At 35.9% G+C, this 26,500-nt stretch overlaps 2 protein-coding genes across 2 annotated transcripts; one reads left to right on the plus strand and one right to left on the minus strand.

Moving 5' to 3' along the window:
• Positions 1-8,501: 8,501 nt before the first annotated feature.
• On the minus strand, positions 8,502-11,136 carry LOC131040945 (L-type lectin-domain containing receptor kinase S.4). The gene is made up of 3 exons (XM_057973909.2): positions 10,159-11,136; positions 9,718-10,019; positions 8,502-9,620 (listed from the first exon to the last, which is right to left on the minus strand). The coding sequence occupies exons 1-3, from the start codon at positions 10,886-10,888 to the stop codon at positions 8,763-8,765; spliced, it is 1,890 nt and encodes a 629-aa protein (XP_057829892.2). The 5' UTR covers positions 10,889-11,136; the 3' UTR covers positions 8,502-8,762.
• Positions 11,137-23,988: 12,852 nt separating this feature from the next.
• Positions 23,989-24,525, plus strand: LOC131858330 (secreted RxLR effector protein 161-like). The gene is made up of 2 exons (XM_059211532.1): positions 23,989-23,998; positions 24,143-24,525. Exons 1-2 carry the CDS (start codon positions 23,989-23,991, stop codon positions 24,523-24,525), a joined length of 393 nt encoding a protein of 130 aa, XP_059067515.1.
• Positions 24,526-26,500: the final 1,975 nt, after the last annotated feature.

Genomic DNA, 26,500 nt, shown 5'->3' on the forward strand with positions numbered 1-26,500 from the left:
ATTGGGATGCTTCCATACCTAATGAAATGTTGCATACAAAAGCATCTCAATTCATTTAACAGAGAAAAGTCAATCAACTCACACCCTTGGCAACATACATTCAAATGCACCTAATACCTTTGAGCTTGCAGCAAACCAAAATACTGTGCTTGATATTATAAATTTGCACGCTGCACAATATTTGAATTCCTCACCATTACGGTTAATTATTCAAGGCACAGTAGGTATTGGAAATTCATTTCTTATTGATTGTATACGTAGGCAATTAAATTTATATTTAGATCCTACACAATACCCACTGCTTGTACTAGCACCAACAGTTGTATTCGCATATAATATCCAGGTTGCCACAATCCATGCTGCCCTCTGTATACCTATTCAAGAATACATACCCTTGACAAGCCACTCATTATTAATGTTTCAAGAGCAATGCAAACATTTACGCTACATTTTGATAGATGAAATGAGATTTGTTGGTCCTCAATTACTGATCAAGATTGATAACAGATTGCGAGGAGCTTTTCCCACCAAACAACATGAATCATTTGCAACACTCTCAATCATCTTGGTTGGTGATCTTGCACAACTTCCATCGGTTATGGATAAACCATTATATGCATCCCACTCAACAACACTCGCTCTATGATACTCCTTCAATAATGTTGTCACCTTGGATGTTTCTTTTCGACAACAAGGTACAAGCCCCTCCCAAATGCACTTCTATGAGATTTTGCTTAATACATGCAACACAACACCATTGCAAACAGATTGGGAAAGTCTACAGATGCGCTCAACCTATTCTTTGACACTTGATCAGAACAACCACTTCAACCAACAAAAACATTTGTTTGCAACAAATGCAGCTTCAAACACAACTTCAAACACACACAACATTAAGATGTTGAAGCAATTTCACTCACCCATTGCGCATGCACCAACAATCATTGCACACCACAAAGATAAACAAACACACCAAGAAGAAAAACTATCATTTGAAATCCTTCTTTCTATAGACTAGGAAGTAACGCTTATTGTAAATTTATGGATAAAGTTGGGCTTGTCAATGGTTCTTTGGGTCAAATCAAAATGATTGTCTACGATGTAGGTTCTTAGCCACCCGATCTGCCAAAATATGTGGTGGTCCTCTTCCAACATTACACGTGCCCATCATGGGATCCAACAAATCCAAAACATGTTCTCATACCACCAATTACTAGGGGAAACCGCACACAAATTCCATTAACAATGGCATGGGGTATTACTATTCACAAATCACAAGGTCTGACACTAGACTTTGCAATAGTTGACATTGGCAAAACAAAGAAACAAGGCCTTACATTTACAACGCTTTCCAGAGTCAAATCAATTAACCACCCGCGGATTCACCCGACTTTCACCTATGAAAGGTACTCAAGATTGCAAGGTGTTGCATCAACCATTTTAAGAAAAAAAGAAGAATCTCGTTTGCTAAAGCTTTCCTAGATCATGAAAGAAAATTATTTGCAAAACAAACATAAATAGGTACTGCAAACACATCTTCATTGTGATTTTACATTCCATATATTTTATGTCAATTATTTCAATGCATTACAATAGTCATGCCTTGCAGGATCAACAACAAATGTAACCAATTGCATCTCAACAAGCATTTTTAATTACTATTCAGATTCAAATAACAACAGGTACACATCTGCCATCCACTGTCTTCTCAACTATTTAGCTTCCTTACAAATATGCTTCTTCTAATGGTTACCAAACTTCTTTTCTCTTCTTCTACTTGCAGGTCTTCTTCTACTTGCAGGGAATCAACAAAGACACCATTTCAAACAAAAAAACCTACAAGGGTATCCAAATAACTCTAACTTTTACAATCAATGATACGAAATTCTGTTTCTACCATGTACTTTGCAGATTGTAGAACCACTACCAAAGATAATCCTACTATTAATAGATGTAACTACAATCCTTTACAATTCTTTTCAATCTACAAACATTGCAATTTAAAATACTTTAACTTTTCTGATACAATGTTATTTCTCACATGTATCAAATGGCAGGCAACGAAGCAACCTACAAAACAAAACAAGCACATAAACCAAATACAACATCAACAAAAACTACAAGTACCTTCCTTTAATATTATTTATATTCTACAAATGTTACATACATTTACAATTTATTACTCACAAGTTTATCTTCATACAATTATAATTTCCTAATACAATTTATTTCTCATAGGCTGTATAACATGCTACCGTTACCAACATGGGCGATGGAGGGTGGATAACAAAAAATTTCTGGGTCCAACAAATACTATTGGTTGAGATTAATACAGTCTACGATACAAACCATTTATAATAAGTACTCTTTATAGCACTTTCATTCTCTACAACATTGGTTGAGATTGATACAATCTACAATACAAAGCATTTGTAATAAATACTCTTCATGGCACTTTCTTTCTGTACATCATGCTACATTCAACAACATGGGGGATGGTGGGTGGTCAACTTCTTATTTTGGGAATAACTATAAACTTTGGTTGGTTTTGTACAGTGCCAATACTATATATCAATAAAATTATTCAATTTGACTTTAATTACCTTCTCTCATTATGATGCATCTACAAAGCACATTTCTATATTATTCATTTTTGCTTTCAATTACCTTTTCTCATTATGATGCATCTAAAAATAACTTTTCTATAAATCAAATTCCTTCAAAAAAATCAAGAAAACCCTCCTTGTAATGTTATAATACCTTTAGAATCAGACCTGTCGGCCTCCTGTTGCAGGCACTCCCCCTGCAACTGCTAGTATAATTTTTGTATGATGGTTTAGTCATTTTAAGTTTTAAGAAAAATATTAAGTGTCAATTTTTTTTAATTTGTAAATAGTTTAATATACATTTTTTAGATTTAAACATTTTTATCAATTTAATCAAGGAAAATAATTCAAGGAAATACACATTAAAAAAGTACTTACAAAATAAATACCTTGAGCTTCACAAATACTTACAAAATAAATAGTGAAGCTACATCAAAATAAATACTTTAAGCTTCACAAATTGAAGTGACAGTAAAATAAATACTTTTAAATTTCACATATTGAAATTGAAGCTACAATAAAATAAATAATTTAAACTTCAAATTTTTTTTTTTAAAAGAAATAAAAATCCAGTTTTATTGAAAAATAAAAATAATTAAACTTACAAAATAAGTATCTTAAGCTTATTGAAGCTACAATAAAATAAATACCACATAGTAATATAAATACTTTAAAAAACAATGGCCTGAAAAAAATAAAAATCTATATAAAAAGAATGTTAAAATTTAAAAAACAATGATAAATTAGTAATGCATTCAAAAATCTTAAATTTACATGTAAGTTTCTAAATTCACACCCGAAAAATCTTCTTTATAATAAAAATATAAATTGTTCTAAATTTTTTTATTACAATATTATAAAAATTAGAAATGATTATATCTTATCATTTCAATTATAAGAAATTTCTAAATTGATATTCAAGACAACTTCATAAAAAATATTTAAAAAATAAATTCACTAAGTTTCTAAATTTATATAAGAAAAAATATACTAAAAATTCATACAAAAATCATATAATATTAGAAACAATTTATATGTTAATCCTACCATTTTAAAATATTTTAAATAAATTTATATATTTATAATAAACTTTGTAAAATAATATATACCAATATTATAAATTATAATAATATATAATATATTACGGTTTATTAATAATTTTTTGAGTCATATATACGATTTCCGCAAAAAGTAGTCCGTCCGTCATGCATACAGTCCATTAATTTTATTAGTTGTCATATACGATCTAAAAATACAAAATTGGCCCGTCAAATTCTAGGCATGCCTTCAACCTTGCAGTTTGCTTGTTGTTTTTACTTGCACTCTGGTATATTTTTCCATTTTTCGCATCGAGAGTTTCCTTTTATTTTCCCTATACAGTCTTTTTCTACAACGGTTGCTTCACTTCAATTTGATTATTCTCCTCTCGCCGCCATTAGAGGTTCCCTCCATAATGCGTAACGTGTATTCCATAATTGGTAAATGAAGCAAACTATGCATTTTTTGTTGTTATTATGATCTTCTACCTGAATTTGTGGAATTTATCGTTGATTGTTTGTTAGTTTGAAGTCATGGTTTTGATTGAGTGATTACTTGAGGGCATTTATCAAACAAAGGCTATGATATCGAATTGCAGGGGGCTAGTTTGTTTTGTGCCCTAATTTTGTACATCTTACAATTTTTACTTGTAAATTTGGAAGTATCAACATTCTTGGAGGTGTTAGCTTTTTCTAGTGTGGTTGTTCATTGGTTGGTTTAATTAATGTTGTGGGGTCCTTTAGTAAATAATTTTCGAGTAACTTTCAATGTGTGGACACATACTTGGATTTCATGGATTTACCTCATGTTCTCATGTGATTGCTTAACTCCATTTTCTGCTTAATTTTAAGTTGTTGGAGTGTTCCCATGCAAATTTAAAATTGTTGGTAAAGGATAATTTAGAATCTTTTGCTATTTAAGTGGACCAGCTAATATTTAGGAATTGAAAATAAGCTATGGGAAAATGGGGGGGGGGCTGGAAATAAGCAGCAACCACATATTGCCAAAAATGCCACATGGCTCCACAAATTTATTTCCCTCTTTTTTTTTAACATTTTATTTCTATTTTTTCTTGTGCTCAAATTATTACTAATATTATTAATACCAATTTTAAGATTTCTCTTAAAAATAAGCAGAAAAATAAATACTCATGGGGCCACCAGCTCCACATATATTTCCTTAAAAAGTTGAGCAGCTGTTGCTAGCAAAAATAAGCTAAGCAACTACATGGGAACATGCCGTTAGTTTGTTTTAATGTCCTAATTTTACTCTATTTTGCAAGTCTTACCTACAATCATGGATTTCAAAATAATTATGGAACACTGTAACTAGCTTTGTTTTGGTAGTTTCATGTGTTGGTGAGTAGTGTTTATTTTGGATGTAATATACTTTTTTGTGTTTTGAGGTAGTTTTCTTTTAGCATGAATTGAGTTGTTGTTTGTTTAATGGGGGGACAATGGATTTTGAATTTTTCTGAACTATAATTTTTTCTTCTTGCATCTATTGATTTGATCAACTTGTCCACTTGAAGTATTTTTTGCTTCATAGTTGAGCACCATGATTATGGGCTTCCTCATTGCAACATGGGGTAAAGATCATGTACTATTTACCGCAGATTGGTATTGAACTTGGATAATAGCTTGATACCACAATCTTATTTACGTTGATTTTAATACTCCACAATCTTTCTGACATGTCCTCCAAGTTAATGATTTCTTTATCGTGTTGTGGGGATGTAGAGAACTTCATATTTTTAAAATAATATAATATACATAATTAAGAATTGACTTTATTGAATAATCTATTATGCTCAATATAACAAAAAGTAGTTACATAATGATATAACTCAACACAATGTTTGATTGCATAAGCCAAGAGATTGGCTAAACATAATGAAAATTACTTATGTTCCAAAATAATATAAAGTCAAACACAATGAATTATATAAAACAAGCTAAATATCATCCTGATAGGGACTCCCATCATCTATCTCCCATGCTCACATCATGAGAAAGAACACTATCGTAGCCCTTTACCGCCCAATCGCGAAGCATTACAATGTTTCTTCGGAGTTCTTCCTGACATGAAGAACCACCGACCCTACACGAAGAAGTCTAACAACTCAAAATTGATAGGGGATGAAATCTGGTGTAGCTTAGTGTATCCACAATCTATGATGCTATTGTAACGACACTAAGATATGGAAGAGAGTGAAAATATATTGATTCACTTAGCAAGCATATACTAAGTAATCAATAGAAGTTTGGCCAAAGATCTTTTAGGGCAGACTATCAGCTAATGAGTTAAAGAAAATACTTAAACCTCTCTTGAAACTCACCCTTCTCTTTTACTCCATATTCAACAACCATCCAATACCCACAAATTATACATTGAAAACACAACAGTGCATATAAAATAGGCACCAAGCATACATATCACTCATTGGAACACAACAAAGAATACATGAGCTTGCAACATGCTAATGCATCTATGCAATATGAATACAAATGCACATAGGAACATACATAGTCAAACAAGAGTATACAAGAACATTCAAGTCATACATGAGTGCATAAAAACATATAGATGCATTAGACTAGAACATGTCGATAACTCTACAAAAGCACCCATAGGTTGCAAAAGAATCTTCCCTATGCAACATCATATAATGTTAAAGTCCGCACATGGATACCATTCGACCTCATTATAATGCGAGATAGAAAAACACATCTTTCTAAACAAGCACAAGAGTTTATGAAATCTACACGAGCTTAGAAAAATGTACAAAAGCATAGTAATGCATGAGTCTATGTACATTCAAGATCACAAGACACTCATGAGCATATAAGCAATACAAGAGCAACTAGAGCATACAAGTGCAATAGTCTCTAAGACATATTTGCAAGTCTACAAAAACACTCATTGGCTTACAAAAGCCTCTATATATGTATGTCTTATCTTCTTGATAAATACGTTCTTGCATGAATACCGGTTCAACCATTATTTACAAAAGAGAACCTAATCATAATGTTTCTTGAACACCTGCATGAGAGAGTATATAGACTTGTGGAAGCATTTATAAACATACTAAGCATAGGTAAGCATCCTTCTTTACTTTCTAAATTAATTCATAAATTTGTGTTCCATCTTAATCATAAATGTTTCAAGAGTAATAAGTATACAAATCATCTCAAACAATAAGAACCTGTAGTGTCTTTGTCATGATTCACTAAGAATCATTTACAAGGAAATCTTGTTTCTTTAAGATAAAGTATTACTCTAATGAGATTTGTATTCAACAACATACAAAATCATAGAACGACCATCAACCAATGGATCATGTGCACAACCACAACAATTGTACAACTAGATTCTCTAAACTAGAATCCAATTCTCCATCTTGTTGCAATCCATATAAAAAAAAAAAATCACGTACACATTCCACTTAAATACAGATTAATATCACTAGGAAAGTGTCCCCTTGTACAACCAAAATCGGGTTGTAATACCAAATAAAAATAAAATCCATGTGCATGTACTTATAGTATTGAAATCTCAAAGATAATGTTGTGATACTGAATCTAAAGGAAACTATGCCCATATAGTAGAAATAATGCACAAACATCTCCTACATTAGTTTTATGAGAGAGTAATTGCCAATGATTCTAGATCTATACAATACCATTAAATAAAACACAAAATACAAGATATATCATATATCTTGGGAAAACCCTTTTGGGAAAAATGCATCCTCTAAAGCACACCTAATTTATTATTCAACAACAAAATGATTATAGTATATTTACAAAGTAGCAATGATCTATTAGGATAAAGAGAAGATTACCATTGACTTCTAGAGTCAATCCAACAACATGTTCCCCACCTCTAATGCATGCTTTATAAGCTACACCCATAACCATACTGCAATGCCACAACCATAGGCAACAAGACATCAATTGTGGAGTACAATTGATAAAATAATCCTATAATAAGAAATGCATAATGCCTCAATCTCGAGCCTTCAATATATAGACTTAATGAGGCCCTCAATGGGCCCAAAGATTGTCCTAAAATGTATTGGTAAGAATTATTATGACCCAAAATAATTTGAACATTAAGAACTTCAAGGTGTGTGACATCCGATCCCAATGAAAAATATGTTGATTGTATGGTAATCTAAAAATGTAACAACACATGTATTTAAATGTAGTAAATTATCATTCAAAGATTATATGCTTTCAATAGTATTTAAAAAATCATATATGCTTATACTGAGTTGGCAATAACATAATATATTGTTGCTTTTTAACTATAAACATGCATGATATTAAGCTCAACTTGTCAAACTACCACCAAATCTACTAACACAAGTAAGAACGCTACTACGCTACCACCGCACAATATTGTTATCACAACTTTAGTGACGAGCAACAATAACATGACAAGCTAGGAATTAAGCCTATTTGAATACTAATAGAAAGATCAAAAGAAAATCTTCACACATCTAAATTTTTTATTAAATCTTTAGTCAATCAATAGATATAATTTTACATTCTTTTCAATCTAATCTCCATGTTTTTGCATCTATTTATCTTCATTTATTTTAAAAGTAAATCAAACACACCTTTCTTTTATTAAATAAATATGATTTTCCATAAACCATAAAATAGATAAATACAAAATTGTTACAAAATCTAAATAACAAAAAATATAGTAATTAAAATAACATCAATTAAACTTATTAAGAGTATAATTAAACTAAATTTAAAATTTAATTTTCATATAAAATTTTAATTATAGATCATTACTTTATGAATTTTCTTTTTAAGATACAGTAAATATGAAAAAGTTCACTTATTTATCAATTCTTATTGAAAGCTAAAATTTTCAACATATTCTTATGAATTATGAATGTGCACTCATTGCTCCCACAAGATGATGTACAATGAAATATGAATGTACTCTCACACGAATGATGTGCTTTCCAATTGGCATCCTATGCTGTGATTGCCAATTCATTTCACAATTTTAATTTCTCAAAAAATTCACTCGCTGTTTGATGTTGCCAAATGCAAAACGGTTGGAAAAAATCATTCTGACAGCTCCAAAGAAGTAGCACTAAACGAATTGAATTCTGCAATGTACATTAAGATCCACAGGCAAAGCAGCCTCACCAGAGAGGATCTGCAGCACGTTTCTCATGCTAAGCCTCTCCTGCGGATTAGGGTTTGAACACACAAGCCCTAATACAAGCACAATTTCAGCTTTGCCCTTATCATAATCGCCTCCAAGCCTCTGATCAACAGCATCTAGTAATCTTTTATTTGCATACAAATCCCAAACCCACTTAACCAAAATCATACCTTGGGCATCTACAGGTTTTCTTCCGCAGGCAACCTCCAGCATAAGAGCCCCAAAGCTGAACACATCTGTGGAAGGAGTAGCCTTACCAGAATGTATAAGCTCAGGTGCAATGTATCCCAGAGTGCCCACCACATGAGTAGTTTGGGGCTTTTCACTGTGGTCATATAACCTTGCCAAACCAAAGTCACCCACTCGGCCGTTCTGATCAGTGTCCAACAATACATTGCTGGATTTGATGTCCCTGTGTACCACACATTTGTCCCACTGCTCATGTAAGTATAGCAGCCCGGCGGCTACATCTGTGAGAATTTTGAATCTGTGGGCCCAAGTAAGATTCAATTTTGGACTGAACAAATTTCTTTCAAGGCTTCCGTTGCACATGTAATCGTAGACGATGAAGAGGCGCTTGTTTTTTCTGGACCAGCCTCTGAGGGGCACCAGGTTCCGGTGCTGTAGCCGCCCAAGGCTTGAAATTTCTGCCATGAATTCCTCCATTCCTTCTGTAAAATCTTTTGTAATGCATTTTACGGCGACTTCTTCGCCTGAGGGCAGAGTTCCCCTGTATACCCGGCCAAAACCCCCATAACCCAGAAGATTATCGTCTCTGAAACCCTGCAATAAAACTCAGTGGTAAATCCCTTGTTCAGGATTCTGTGAGATATTGAAAGCTTTTGTAGATGTAATAAGATATTCCTTTATTCATAGTTACCTTTGTACTGAGGTTAAGTTCCCGGTAAGCAAATCTGTGCGGCCAACACTCTAACTCCCATTGCTCAGTGAAGTCTATGTAATCCGTTCTTTTGAACCAATAAAATATGCCAACAATGAGTCCCAAAATGAAAGCTGCTGAGCATATTACAGTAATGTATATGAACTCCATAGAATTATAGAATTTGGGGTTTCTGACATAAAAAGAAGGGAGGTGCAAAGTATCTAGATCCAAAGTCTTATGATTGCCGGTTGCAAAGCTCCAGGCCAAAATGTAATGATCCTCAACCAGAGGAGAACTGCCTGTGATGCAAAACAATTCAATACTCTCCTACAAAATTACTGAAAAAGACAAAAAAAATTCACATTCAAAATTTATATCATAATTTGCAATTAAACAAGGAAAGATTAACACAAGGAACTGTGTAAAGGGGAATTTCACCTGTAGAAGCAGAGAACCCCACCCACATCTGGTCTTGTATGATTCCATCCAAATCCAAATCTTTCCTGGCGAGCAGGGCTTTCTGCGGCCTCGCCTCTCCAACCGGTGCAATGCTTATGTCCAGCTGCTTGGATTCGCCATTATAGTCGATCCAGGCCCTTATATTATGCCCACTCTTGAGATTAATGGGCGTCGATGTGTTCCCTTTCCAGTAAGCAGCAGGTTCTGCAGCCACCGATTTGACGCCATTAAGATCGATTCCGACATGGTTGTCATCCTTATCCTCCACGCCTATGCTCTTACTTGTGTCAAATTCTACTGCAAAAAGATGGTTGCAGTCTTTTCCATTACTGGATAGGTTTACGAGACCCAGATACTGCGTGGCGAAGGCAGCGTTGAGAGCCGGTGTGGGCGTCATGATGAAGCAGAGACCGTTGCTGCCGCCCGAGAGCGGATGCGGAACCATGGCGAATATGAAGCTTGTGCTGAATGAGATTACAGAACCGTTTCTTTTCATGGGGACTGCCTTGTCAAAATAAGCACGACCAATGAGACGCTCTGAGTGATTTGTGAGGCGTATTGCGTTGGATTGTATTGAGGCATCTGCAACATATTTGATTGTGCTTGTGGTATTGAAGTGGTTGAAGACGAAACTGGTATTCTGCTGCACACCCTCAGCTTCAGTTAGAATGATTAAGAGGCAGAGAATCAGAATCTGCATCATCGCCATTGAATTAGCTTATTCTGAGCAGTGTGTCTTTTGGGTGGGCGGTTTTGTTTTCTTATGGGGACTGTGAACAGTAGTTGTGGAGTCTGAATTATTCATAGGTTAATCCATATAAATTGGCATGTGCAGGGCTAACTTTTCATTTGAGAGTGAAGTGAGGACTTAAAATCAATGGATTCTTTTGACCAATGAAAAACGTGAGAAGAAGAGTGTTGGAAGAGGATTCTAAATATAAGTTGAATGATATATAATTGAGGGTGAGTTCCAACTCTCTCTAATGACATAATGTAATTTAATAGTGAATAGTCAATTTTGGTTTATAAAAGGAATACAAGATTTAAATATTTTTATATAAATGAGGATGTCATATTATAATTGATTATTTATAAAATTATTATATTTGTATATTTTTTATATTCACTATTGTGGAATCTGGAGGTGTCCTCACCTAAGTGAGACTAATCCCCTAGCCGGGGACTCAAACTCAAGACCATGGGGAGCATACCCATGCCTTAAGTTGCGATCCACAACCAGGTGAGCTAGGGCCGAAGCCCATATATTTGTATATTTGATTTTGTATTATCAAAATATCACTTATTAGAAACACAATTGTTTCAAAAATTACAACAACAAAATTGATCGAGTTTCACAATCACATTTTGAGTTTTGGAGGTTGTATTAACATTTAATCAAAGTCATTTTTTTAATAAAGAAAATAGATTTATTAATTACCAAAGCTAGGAGGTTGTAGATGATTTAATTTATTGTATAAATGATGATTATTTGAGTTTTGATTGGACTTATCATAAGTCTTACACACCTACATTAATTAAGTTAAAATAACTTTTGAATATATTTTCCTATTGTTTTTCATTTTCAACAAAAATAACTTAAATGCAATTCTTAAAGGGTAATGCAAGAGTTTGACTAGGGAAACATTATTTTGCAATGCATGCACACTTCATGAACACTTCCATAGAAAAATAAGTGAGAAGAAGGATGCATAATAGCACTTTCATACTCACCATTAATGATAGGTATATCTTTGGAAAGATATTAGTTTCTTGCTAGTTTTCAAATCTCCTTTGTTATTGTTGTTTGATTATGTGGGGAACCATTCTATAAATAAGTATTTTTTTAATTTTTAAGTCTTTTTGTTAGCATGGTCTCGTTTTTGGGGAATTTCTTAACTTTACCATTAGTACTTGATATATCTTTGATAATGGCACCACTTAGCTTTGGATATTTTTAAGTTAAATATTTACCTATAATACCCTTGTGCATTAGCTCAAATCCTTTGTTGTGTATATATTTATATTCTTGTCACCTTTCCAAAGTTCATATTCTTATTGTATTAGGGTTTAACTATTTTCTTTAGGATTTTATAAATATGTTACAATTCCCTACAATTTTAGATCCCTAACATTCAAGTGATTTTCAAAGTTTTGAGGTTTTCATGTAATAAATGCAAACTAACATTTAAAAAATAAATCTCATTGAATATATGCTTAAGATCCCCACTTTATTGACATCACAACTCAAAGTTCCCATGTTACTTGATGCATTTGTAGTGGTATCACTATAGTTTAAGTAACTACATTGAATTTTCCTACAAATCTCCTACAAAACTCTTATGTATTAGTTCAAATGCATTAGCATCACTTAGCATCCATATTTTTTCATTATTGTCACCTTGTTAGCATATATATATATATATATATATCGTATTTTGTACTAATGTGTACATTACTTATTGTTGATAAGTAGAGATACAATCTATTCTTGAGCACATGAGGTTTGATTAATAGAAACCTATTGTCAATTATGAGATTGGTTCTTCATCTTCCTAGTATGATAAAAGAGGCGGATTGTTCAATTATATTTTATAGTCATTATGTTTAGACATTTTTTATATGTCTCATTACATGTAGGTACAGTGGTAATAGTGTAGAGTTATGTAACACTCTTGGCTAGCAAAATATTTTATAGACAAAACACATCATATGTCAGGTTTACAACCCATTATGACCCTATAAAATCCTAATTTCTTGAGATGAATTTCCATTTACATTTCCACTCATATTAATTAAATGAAGTTAGGATTAGGTCCTTATTTGGAGAACTTAAAAAAGGGCACAAGATAGCCCCCCTTGATTTGATTGTGACGAATGTTAGGCCCCTAAGAAAAAATGGAAGTTAGTTAAGATAGGGTGCACAAATTATCCATTTATAACATGTATAATTTTATATTTCTTTTTATAAAAGTGGCTATTCAAATCTTAATTATTCATGAAAATTGGATTCCTTGAAAAATTCTAATAGTTTTCAGAGACAAATTGCAAAATTTTGTTAATTTAGGAGAAATTTGTGGTCCATTAAAATTTAATGTAAATGTAAACTTTAAAGGCCAAAAAAATAGTTTAAAATAATGTAATTTTGAAAAACTGATTGTACCCTTATGTTTTTTATGAAAATAATTTTTTGTTCACTATAAATTTGTAAAAAATGATATGTTAACAATTTATAGAAAAAAGAAGCTCCTTTTCAAACTTTGAGAAGACTAGTGATTAACCAATCATGACCTAGTGGTTAGGTAATCATGATTAGGAAATTAAGAAACTATAGCTTGACAGTGCACTGAGGGTGACCAAGTGGTTAAGGAACGATGACTTGATTGTTAGGAGCTTCATTTGAGTGATTACTTGGTGGTTAGTAAATTAAATAGCTATTTTGATTGCTTCTTGGTGTTGGAGTAATTAGGTAATCACATTTGTAATTATTTAATCATTCATTAATTACGTAGGCCCCCTATTGCTTTATTACACTTAAGCTAAACATAAGAGTGCTTTTCTATAGTTAGATTAAGCTATATTTAGGTCATTTTGTCTTAATTCATTAGATGAGGACAATTGTCATTATCTAACTTAATCCTCATCTAGTTGAATTCAAATAATTATTCAATATAGGTTAATCTATTATTAAATGCTTGTGTGGATCAACTCATCTTTCTCAAGGTTGCATAATACTCAATCATAGATTTTTTTAGATGTGGTAAGTGTGTAAGGTGAAAAATGATGATGACAAACTATTGCGAAACCACAAAAGATCCAACCACAACAAACCCTAGTTTTACAATAAAGCATTCACAATACACCAATGAAGAAACCTAAGAACATGCAAATCAACAAATTGAAACAATAACACCATTCACATGCCAAGTAGGGTTTGATCTCCATTGTCTCCTATCTCCATTGATCTTGTTTGATATATTGACTCTCAGATATTTGTATTGTGCACAAGAGCTCAACAAAGAACGAATTTTGGTTGTAAAGTTGCTTGATCGCAAGAAATCTTGATAAACACATTAGGATTAGAAGGATAAAATTATATAGAAGACACTTTAGAAAAAGGAGGGATAGGATTAAGAGGTGAAAGAAATAAATGGCTGGCTAGGATTAAAGGGTAGGCATAGAAAATGACAAAATAATAAGAGGGTAATTAGGAAAAATAATAAAATAATGAAGGGGTAGGTAGAGGAAAATTAAGAGATAAATGACATGTCTCATAGAATGAGGGTAAGTGCACAAAGTTGTGGTACCAAAAAGGTGCCACTTTTTACCTTTTCATAAAAAATGCATCATTGGCATGAAAAGGTCGTCCAAACCTTCGGGTTGGATGCCCTAGGAAAAACCAACCCAAAGGGTTAGTATTTTCCCATGCAAAACATTTGGCGAGCGCCATATTTTTGAATTTTCACATTTGGCGCTCCACAAATGTGAAAAGTCATTTTTTTCATTTGGTTGGCGCCAAATTTGGCATGCGCCAATGTGAAAAGTCATTTTTTACATTTGAAGGTTTTGTGAGTGTGCAGATTTCCCATTTTGGGCACAAGTTATACCCATCCCGGAAGGAGAATATATACATGAAATATAACATTTAAGTATAAGAATCTTATACTTTAAGTTATATTTCATGTATATATTGGCAGGATGTTTGAGAGTGGTTTCAACACTATAGGAGTTATAATGTAGATTCTAGTTTTTAGAGGATCATATAAAATTTCAGACAACCAAATTTCAGTAATCAGCATATCAAATTTTAATAATCAACATGCTCCTATTAGCATTCTTTAGCTATGTAGATCTGACTCTCTTTATCTTCCCCAAACTCTAGACCTATCTCTATCCCTCTCTATCTCTCTCTAACTTCCCTCTCCCCTCTTTAGGTATATCCCACCCTCTCTATCTTTTGTTCCTTCCTTAATTCCATATGTATCCTTGACTCCCTCCCTCTCTCTTCTTCTTTCTCATTCTCTTATTATTTCTCTCCCCTCCCTCTCCATTCTCTTGGTCACTACCTATCCCTTCTATCCTCTCTCTCCCCATATATAGGGCTTTCTCTCCCTTCCTATTCACGTCATTACCTCTCCCTCCCTATATTATTATCAACCTCTCACCCACCCTCTAGGTTTCTAACATATCTAATTGTCCACCCTCTAGTTCTCTTCCTCCATCTCCATCTTTATCTCCCTCTCCCTTACTCCTATCCATTTATGAACTCTCTCCCTCTATTCTCTCTCTCTAAACCTATCTACTTCATCATTCCTTAGGTATTTGAATTCCTCCATGTCTACCTCTCCATCTATCCCCTCTTAGTCATCTCTTTACTCTTCTATCTATTCCCTCTCTCCATTGTCTAGGTCGTCACCTCTCAATCCTACCATCTCTCCCTCTCAAATTTATAGGTTTCTCCCTCATTACCTCTCCACATATCTACCTATCCATCAATATCTCATTAGGAACCCATCTCTATGACCCCCCCTCTCTCTCATCTAGGTATTTAACCTCTCTCTCACACTCTACATATCTCATCTCTCTATTTATCCCCTCTCTAGTTCTCTCCCCTCCTCTACATCTATCACCCCTTACCCATCTCCCTTTATAAACTTTCTCCTTTGTTTATCTCTCCTATAACCTCTTTATCTTCCATAAACTCTAGACCTATTACTCTCCCTTTCTCTCTATTTCTTCTCTCTCTCTCTTTCCCTCTCTAGGTCTCTCTTATACTCTCTCCCTTTCTCTCTCTCTCACCTTACCTCCTTATCTCCATATCTATCCTTCCCTCCCTCCATATCTCTTCTCCTCCTATTGTTTCTCTCCACTCTCTCTTTGTTCTCTTGATCACTACCTATCCCTCCCAACCTCTATCTCCATACCTGTTTTTATCTCTTATTTTCTTCTCTCTCTCTCACCTATCTACCCCATCCCTCTTTAGGTCTCTTAGTCACCCCCTACCCAACTTTCCATCTACTCTTATCTCTCTCTTTCTCTTTATTCTTCACACTCTCCTCTTCTCTCTCCCTCCCCTCTCCAGGTCATCACCTCTTCCTCCCCGATATAGTATTTAGATAATGGGTTGTAGGATATAAGATTAACGGTATAAGATACAAGATTGATGATACATAGTTTAGGGAACATAGGGTTGAGGGTAGTGGTCATAATTATTCCTCCCTCTATCTCTCCATCTTCCTCTCTCTCTTCTCTCTCACCTCTCTCTCCTCTCCCTAAGTATCTCCCTCCCTCTCTGTCTCCCCGTTCCTTACCCTCATATATATCTTCCTTACTCTCATATATATCTTCCTTACTCTCGTATTCTCTCTCTCTCTCTCTCTCTCTCTCTCTCTCTCTCTCTCTCTCTCTCTCTCTCTCTCTCTCTCTCTCTCTCTCTCTCCTTAAGGGGTCATATGGTGTCCTATGACCCTTTAGGACACGATATGACCCCTTAGGACACGATATGACCCCTTAGGACACCATATGGTGTCATTATGGGTTGTATGGTGTCCTAAGCGGTCATTAGGTGTCTTTTGACCCCTTAGGACACCATATGACCCCTTAGGTGTCGTTAGGGATCATATTGTGTCCTAAGGGGTCATATAGGGTCATATGGTGTCATATGACCCCTTAGGACACCATATGACCCCTTAGGTGTCATTAGGGGTCATATTGTGTCCTAAGGGGTCATATTGTGTCCTATGACCATTTAGGACACCATATGACCCCTGAGGACATCATATGGTGTCGTTATGGGTTGTATTGTGTCCTAAGGGGTCATATGGTGTGCCCTTAGGGCACGATATGACTCCTTAGGTGTCGTCAGGGGTCATATTATGTCCTAAGGGGTCATATGGTGTCTTATGACCCCCTAGGTTACCACTTGGTATCGTTATGGGTCATATGGTATCCTAAGAGGTTATATAGTGTCTTATGAACCCTTAGGACACCATATGGTGTCGTTATGGGTCGTATGGTGTGCTAAGGGGTCATATGGTGTTTTATGACCCCTTAGGACACCATATGGTGTCATTATAAGTTGTTTGGTGTGCTAAATGGCCATATGGTGTCCTATGACCCCGTAAGGGGTTGTTAAGGGTCATAGTGTCGTAAGGGGTCATATGGTGTCCTATGACCCCTTAGGACACCATATGACCCCTTAGGACACAATATGGTATCGTTATGGGTTGTATGGTGTCCTATGATCCCTTAGGACACCATATGACCCCTTAGGACACAATATGGTGTCGTTATGGGTCGTATGGTGTCCTATAACCCCTTAGGACACCATATGACCTCTTAGGTGTTGTTAGGGATCATATTGTGTCCTAACGGGTCATTTGGTGTGTTATGACCCCTTAAGACATAATATGACCCCTTAGGACACCTTATGTTGTCATTATGGGTCGTATGGTATCTTAAGGGGTCATATGGTGTCCTAAGGGATCATAGGACATCATAGGACCATACTGACACCATATGGTGTACTAGGGGGTCATATGGTGTCCTAAGGGGTCATAAGACACCATACGAACCATACGCACACCATATGGTGTACTAAGGGATAATATGGTGTCCTAAGGGGTCATAGGACACCATATGACCCCTTAGGATACAATATGACCTCTAATGACACCTAAGGGGTCATATGGTGTCCTATGATCACTTAGGACACCATATGGTGTTGTTATGGGTCGTATGGTAACCTTAGAGGTCATATGGTGTCCTATGATCCCTTAGGACACCATATGACCCCTTTGGTGTTGTTAGGGGTCATATTGTGTCCTAAGGGGTCATATGGTGTCCTATGACCCCTTAGGACACCATATGGTGTCGTTATGGGTTGTATGGTGTCCTAAGGGGTCATATGGTGTCCTATGAGCCCTTAGGACACCATATGACCTATTACGTGTTGTTACGAGTCATAAGATATGGGGAAAGAGAGATGAGAGACCTCGATGACAAGAGAGAGGATTAAGACAGATAGAGGAGGCGAGAGAGAGGTGAGTAATGAGACTTGATGTAGAGGTAGATAGGTGGAGAAGAAGGAAGTGAGAAACCTAGAGAGGGGAGAGAGAAATTTGATGCCATAGAATGTAGAGAGAGAATACAAGAGGAATAGAGAATAAAAAAGTGGGGGAGTGAGATATATATGGGGGTATGTATGGATGGGGAGATAGAGAGGGAGAGGGGAAGAAAGGAAGAGAGATACGTAGAGAGGGGAGGGAGGGAGAAGATAAGAGATAGAAGAAAAAAGAGAGGAGTAAGAGGGGACAAATGGAGAGGTAGACATGAAGTGAGAGACCTATGGAAGAAGGAGATAAAGAGGTTAGGGGAGGAAGAGAAGAGGAGGGAGTTCATAAAGGGATAGGGTTAAGGAGGAGGGAGCGAGAGATAGAGAGGGAGAGAGAGAACTATAGAGGGGACATATAGATAGGTGAGAGACCTAGATTGCGAGAGAGGAGTGAGATAGATAGAGGGGGATAAAGAGAGGTGGGTATCAAGACCTATATGAAAAGGTAGATAGGTGGAGAGTAAGGGAGGGAGAAACCTAGAGAGGGGAGAGAGGGCGGGTTGGAGAGTTAATGAGCTAGACAATGAAGATAGAGAATAAGAGAGGAAAAGAGATAATGAGAGAGTGGGGGAAGGAGATATAAATGGAGAGGGGAAGAAAGGAAGGGAGAGATCTAGAGAGGGAAGGGAGAGAGAAGAGAAGAGATAGAAGAACAAAGAGATGAGTAAGAGGGGATGGATGGAGAGGTAGAAATGGAGGGAGTGAGAGACCTAAAGAATGAGGAGATGGGTCTAGGTTTGGAGAGAGAGAAGAGAGGGAGAGTGTTCATAAATAGATAGGGGCAAGGGAAAGGGAGAGAAAGGTGGAGAGGGAGGGAGAGAACTAGAACGTGGACAATTAGATAAGTGAGAATCCTAGAGGAGGAGAGAGATGTGGGTAATAATATAGGGAGGGAGAGGTAGTGAGGTGAATAGGGAGGGAAGGAGAGCCCTAGATATGGGGAGAGAGAGGATACAAGGGTGTGAACAAGAGAAACAAGTGGGAGGGGAGAGAAATAATAAGAGAGTGAGAGAGAAGAGAGATGAAGGGAGTCAAGGATATAAATTAGGGTACAAGGAAATGATGAAAGGTAGAGAGGGTGGGATATACCTAGAGAGGGGAGAGAGAAGTGAGAGAGACAAGAGAGGGAGAGAGATAGGTGTAGAGTTTAGGGAAGATAAAGATAGTAAGATACAGATCTAAAGAATGCTAATAGGAGCATGTTGATTATTGAAATTTGACTAAGTATGAAAATCAATATGATCCTCTAAAAACTAGAATCTACATTATAACTCCTACAAAGTTGAAACCATGCCCAAGTTGAAAAATTTGTATCACAAAATCTTCAAATTGGGCAATGCAGGACATTTGGCGCTCGCGAAATGGTCTGCATTGGAAACCACCAACCCTTTGGGTTGTACTGTACATGGGCATCCAACCCAAAGGGTTGGATGACCATTTCAGGCCTGAGACGTGTTTTTAACATAAGATTATAGAATTTCACATATTTTTGGCCGTGCTCTCCATCAGGTTTGCACACGTTTCAATAAAACTAAAAAAAAAACACCATAGAGACCTCAATCTCTCTCTTAGCTATCCAAGCATGTAATTCTTTTCACATTTTGATTTTGTTAAGGCTTTCATCTATAATTTCTTTTGTTAGTGTGTCCGTTTTTGGTCAAAAACCAACATGCACTATTATGGGTATAGTTTTTTATATGTTCATCGGATTTTGAAGAAACTTACATTTTTAGAAACTAGACTCCATTATACACAATTTAAAACAATTTTTTTTTTTATTTTCGACTAGTTTTCAATGATTTTAGGGGGGAGCATGCTCAAATTTCTATTTTTTCAGGATGTGTCCACTTCGAAAATTAGTAAAAAATCATATACTCATTAAAAAATTAGCCAAAAAATTTGGCATAAAATACAAGGTGTTAGCTAATTTCTCACCAAAGAGATTTTAAAAATTCAAAAAAAAAAAAGTTAATATTTCAAGGGGGGCACAACAGACGCTATGTTATGTTTTTTGCATAAAAACAGGACCACTTTTTGTGGCCCCCCTTTTTGAAGCCCTTAATCTCCACCATTTTCAAAAAAAATTAGTAGTTTAGAAAGTAGACTCGAAGCACTCTGACTCTTATTCTTATTGCATCTTCAAATTTGGAGTGTAACTATGTTCAATTTGTCGTTGACGTTCAGAGTTTGCTAATTTCAGAAAAAAGTGGCATCTTAAAACCCCCTTTTGGTACCACAACTTGGTGCACATACCCATGAAAAAGCTAATGAATTAATACAGGAATTGGGACCAATTAAATAAATAAAATATTTATTTAATTTAGGGAAAGATAATTTAGGTGTCTACATTTTGCCCCTCTTTGAGACAATGTAGCCCGTTGTGTTGTTTCAAAGAAGATAAACTAATACAAAGTTGCCCCAAGAAGAGAATGATATGAGCCCTCGAGAGATTGGATGAATTTTTTTGAAAAAAATGCAAACAATCTCTAGATAAGAGAGAAAGGCTAGAAAAGTGAAGGATAAAAGGTGAAACTGTGTATATGCAATGATGGCTCGTATAGGCTTGGCCTTAGTACGTATGTGTTTAGGTAGGCTGAAATCAACAATTCTATGATAGAAATACACTGTCAATTGGATAAACTGTTGAGATGACTCACTCAAATAGGTGCCCTAGGGAAGACAAATTGAAAACAAGGCTAAAATTGGAAACCATGTGATAGACATGCATCACCAATTAGTTAAGAGACATAGATGATTCACTCAATAGGTGCCCTAGCGAGGATAGGATAAAATTGCTAAGAAGGTCTAGGATAAGCCGTCCCCACCCCCCGCCCCCCCCAAAAAAAAAAATGGGAAAGGAAATTTATACATACCTTGAATTTGGGAGACTTGGTCTTCTCAGAGTTTCGACTGAACCACTTAAGCACCCAACTGGTAAATGGTGGGGGCTGAGAAATTGAGAAATCTTATAATAAACATTTTGGCTGAAACCTATGTGCCATTAGGCGCCACGCGGATACCAAATAGTTTCGATCGAATCCGTTTCTTTAGAAACTATTTGGCTGGCCTCAAGTGCGACACAACTTGGTGCTTTCTCCCCTTAATATTGCATGCTTTCTTTAGCAATTGGTTTAGTAAACACTACCCCTAGGTGAAAGACTCCTCCATATTGGGATTCCTTGCTCGAGCTTTCCCTCCTATTACAATCTCGAGTTATTCACACACTTATTTTGGACTTTCCTAGTGGCCTAAAGCACACTTGGACTTGGATTCTCTACATTTTCTTGCCCTTTCATCTCAGTGGATCTATTACTTAAAGACTTTCCATGCTTGGGATGTCATTCAAAGACTAACTTACATTACTAATTACAAAATTTAGAATTTCTTCAAAACCATTATTCTTTTTCAATTCTAAAGACTAAAATCAATATCTTTAATGATAAGAGTATCTCTTAACAATTCTCTATTGATGATTTTTTTTTTTTTTTCAAATCTAAACAAGTAGAACTTACTCGATCACTAGAGGAATACTCCTCACACCATGAGTAGAATTTTGCCCAAAAGCACACCTTAAAGATAACCAAGTAATAGTAGAACAATTATTTTTCCTCTCATCATTAATAAAGGATTTGGAGCTTACTTTCAATTGAAAAGTTCGGTGGTTGTCTCTAAACTAAAAAGGATATAAACACAAAAGTGATTATTCCTACTTTCTCAAACGTGTCGAAATCTTACAGCAAAAAATTGTTTGCTCTCGGTGTGGGAATTCAGAGAAGCGAAGTTTCTTTTTTGACTTGACCGTGAATGGTCGTTGTGGGGTATGGATTCTGATGCTTGCGTGAGAGGACGAGTTATTCTATGTACACGAGTTATTCCACCCGCATTAAGCAATTCTACACAAAACTGGCCAAACTTTTCATTGAGAATGAGGTTTGTGAAGTGAGGTATGAAATGAGGAGTCAACGTCTAAATTAAAAGATTCAAAGTTTATAGATTAGTTTAAAGGTTGTGCTCTTGGGAAATATGCCAAGACCAATTTTCCTAGCAGCGATTCTGGATCTAAATGAATTTTGGATTTCATACACTCAGATGTATGTGGGCCCATGTCAACATGATCCCTGAGTGGATATGAATATTATGTTACCTTTATTGATGATTTCTCCAGGAAGACGTGGATATATTTTATGAAGAATAAAGATGAAGTCTTCAGTAGTTTCAAAGAGTTAAAGGCTCTCGTGGAGAACCAAATAGGGAGGACGATCAAGATACTAGGGTCTAATAATGGAGGCAAGTATACCTCGAATGCCTTCAAAGATTTTTGTGCTCGGGAAGGTATCAAGAAAGAGTTGATAGTTTTGTACAACCCTCAATAGAATGGGGTTGATGAATGAAAAAACATGGCTATAATTGGAGCAGCCAAGGCCATGCTTCATGATTAGGATCTGCCTTGGTTTTTATGGGCATAAGCTTGCAATACTGCTGTGTATTTGTAGAATAGGAGCCCGCACAAAGTGTTGGGCAAATTGACCCCAGAAGAGGCATTCACCGGGAAGAAACCAGATTTGGGGTAGACTCACATCTTTGGATGCCTTGTGTATTCTCATATTCCTGTGGAGAAGAGAACCAAGTTGGAACCAACTGCAAAGAAGGGTATCCTTGTGGGATATAGTGAAACTTCTAAGGCCTATCGGGTTTACATTCTTGCCCTCAAGAAAACAGTTGTTCGCAGAGATGTGAAGTTCGAGGAGGGAAGGGCTCTTCAGAAGTTTGGTAGTTTGATAGAGGTTTAGGAAGAGGAGCAGGCACCCAAGGTTGAGGTTGCACAAATTCCTCAGACTTCAGTCACGCAAGCTGGAGAGCAGAGCACACAAGTCGAGCAAGTTGATCAACAGGAGGAACAGAGTATACCTTAGCCTCAAACTCCTATCACAGGGAGAAGGAGAGTCAGGGCAGTTGAGCAAACAGTGAGAGAAGCCCAAGAGTGTGTTGGTAATCTTAAATATCCATTCAGACATAGAAAGGTTCCCAAACATTTTTCTGATTATATGACACTCATGAGTGAACTGATTGAGGTGGACCCTTCCAACTTTCAGGAGGCATCCAAGAATCAGGTTGGGAGGGATGCCATGGTGGAAGAGTAGTCTTCCATTATGAAGAATAGCGTCTGGGAGGTAGTGCCACAAACCGAAAACAAGTCTGTGGTAGGGTCGAGATGGTTGTATAAGATCAAGCATGTTGTAGATGGTAGTGTGGAAAAGTTCAAAGCGAGATTTGTGGCTAAGGGGTTTTCTCAAAAGGAAGGGATCGACTATGATGAGACCTTTTCTCCGGTAGCCAAGTACTCATCAATAAGGGCTATCATTTTTGTAGCAGTGCAGATGGGTTGGAGGATACATCAGATGGATGTGAAGACAACTTTCCTCAATTGAGTGATTGAGGAAGATATTTACATAGAACAACCATAGGGTTTTGAAGTGCATGGGAGGGATTCTCATTTATGCAGGTTATATGTAGATGACTTGTTTCTTATAGGGCTAGAAGAGCTCATAGTATATTGCAAGTGGGATCTTGCAAGAGAGTTCGAGATGAAGGATTTGGGTTTGATGCACTACTTTTTGGGTTTGGAGTTGTGGTAGAAAGAGGGATAGATCTTCCTTGGATAGGGGAAGTATACAATTGATATCCTGAAGCGATTTAGGATGGAGGACTGTAAGCCAATGTCCACGCCACTTGTGACCAACAGAAAGAAGGTTGATGCTTCTAGATCAAAGGCAGCGGACCCAACTTTGTACAAATAGTTGATAGGCTCTCTTATGTATCTGGTCAACACTAGGCTAGACATTTGTTTTGCAGTGAATTCACGTAGTCAGTTTATGGTGGAACCTAAATGTGTGCACTGGATAGCTGCGAAGCATGTTTTGAGGTATCTCCAAGGCACAGTTGATTATGTATTGAGGTATATTCAACATGATGGAGTGAAGCTCGAGGGGTTTACCAATGCAGATTGGGCAGGCAGTACCGCTGACAGAAAGAGCATTTCAGGGTGTTGTTTCAGCTTGGGATTGGGAGCAGTGTCCTGGTACAATAGGAAACAAAAGTCAATTGCATTGAGTTTTGTAGAGGCCGAGTATATGGCAGCCAGTATGGCTACATGTGAGACTATCTGGCTTCAAAAACTTCTAGCTGGACTTTTTGATATGAAGCTAGATCCTACGGTCATTTACTGTGACAATTAGAGTTGTATCAAACTCTCTGAGAATCTGGTGTTTCATGACAAGTCAAAGAACATTGAGATCAAGTACCACTTCATCAAGGATTGTGTGGAGAAGGGGACAGTGAAGTTGCAATACATTCCTATGGACAAACATGTAGTGAACATTCTGACTAAAGCTTTGGTGAAGAGTAAGTTTCTATTCTTCAGGGATAAGCTGGGTGTTGTGCATAACACCTTTCTCACTAAGAGGGAGTGTTAAGTTTTCTGTAGTTCAGAAGGTGTGATTGTGGAAGTTACTTAAGTGCAATTCGTGTTGGATGTTCAACAAGAAGATATTTTCTATTCTGTATTTAGAATGTTTCTTAGAGTTGTGAGGTTATTTCCAAGAACGGTTTTATGTGTGGATAGTCTTAGTTGTGTAAGACAAGTTTCCTTTCTCATGTGTCATGTATGGAAAATTCCAGTTTGCATGTCATGTAAGGAAAGTTTCTTTCCTGAGTCATGTAAGGAATGTTTCTCTTAGGATGTGTTGTGTGAGGAAAGTTTCACTTATCTTGCATAGTTGATGTTTTCATCAAGAAGGCTATATATGTAAGATCGTTGTAGCAACTAGTATGAGATTCTTTTGAGATTTGAAGTTTCGTGAAGTGATTTCTCGAAGGAAAGTTTGCTCTTGAAGCTAAATAGAAGATTCAACATTTGCAGGTTTTTCCCTGCATTGGGGTTTCCTGGGTATATCAGTGTTATATGTGTTTATGTGTTTGGATTCTTTTGAATTTACTTTCATTGTTCATTTAGTTAAATAATCCAAAGTATTAATTGTTACAAATCAGATAGTTTATTTTTTGTGATATTTGTTGAGCCATTAACTGGTTGCTGGGTTATAGAAATTAACAAAACATGTAAGAACATTTCATTAACATCTCAGATCTTTAAAACATACGAGACCAAAGATTGCATTAAGATCATTAAAACCTGGAAGACTTTTCAACTTTTTAAAACAAACATGACAAATTTTTATATATTCGATCTATGCCAAGATTTTTTTTCAACTTTTAAAAACCCAACGTACATGTAGTCATGTTATGCCGAAGGCATCTCTTATATGAGATGCACCAAATGAATTTACAAATCAACGGTTGATAACAATGTAAGAGGTATGCAAGACAATTAGAAGGTTATTAACTATCAGATTGTCCCATTCATGCATTTTTGCCTTATTTTAATTCATGCATTTTTGTTCACACACTGTGTGGCCCTGCCATGATTTCATTCAACCGTTGGTAGAAAGAATGGTTGCATGTGGGAAGATTACCGAGCCATGATCCCAATTACTATCAAATGACGGTAAGAATGCCAAACCATGACAAGAATTTTTTCATTGGCTTTTCTCCGAGCAGTTGTCGTGATATTTACTATCTAGAAACGACCTTCAGTCAGGTCTTCATCACATTCATGTGATATATACATTTTGCAAATTTTTAGACAAGCTCGGATTTAACTAGTCAATAGTTAGCTGATATGGTGGAAATACCCACTGGATTAGTCATGTCTCACACCGAAAGCACAAATCTCACCCTGAACTTTTAATTCGCATCGTTTAATTTAAAATCCTGAATAGGACAAGCGATGTGGTCGAACAAATTGTAATCTTTACAATACATGCTAATAAAATTGGTTATCCTTGCCATTTCCTTAACTCCTGGCGATTCTAAGACCATCGAAAATTGTTATTAAATATATTTTAAATTGATTTCTTATACAATAGTTGATCTACAGTGCATTGAAAATAATTTGATTTGAGCTTCTTCAAAGGAAAGAAGTCATGCCAACCTGTTCAATATACGAAGAATGCAAGGACGAAGACTATGAGAAATGAATTCGATGCTTCCGACAATGATTTTGACATGACTATGACAAATACCAAACATTTGATGCCTAAGAATCAAAAGCTATTTTCTTGTGATTCACTCTCCTGACATTCACAATTAAGAAGT

This window comes from Cryptomeria japonica, chromosome 9 (assembly GCF_030272615.1).
Source record: "Cryptomeria japonica chromosome 9, Sugi_1.0, whole genome shotgun sequence".
NCBI lineage: Eukaryota > Viridiplantae > Streptophyta > Pinopsida > Cupressales > Cupressaceae > Cryptomeria > Cryptomeria japonica.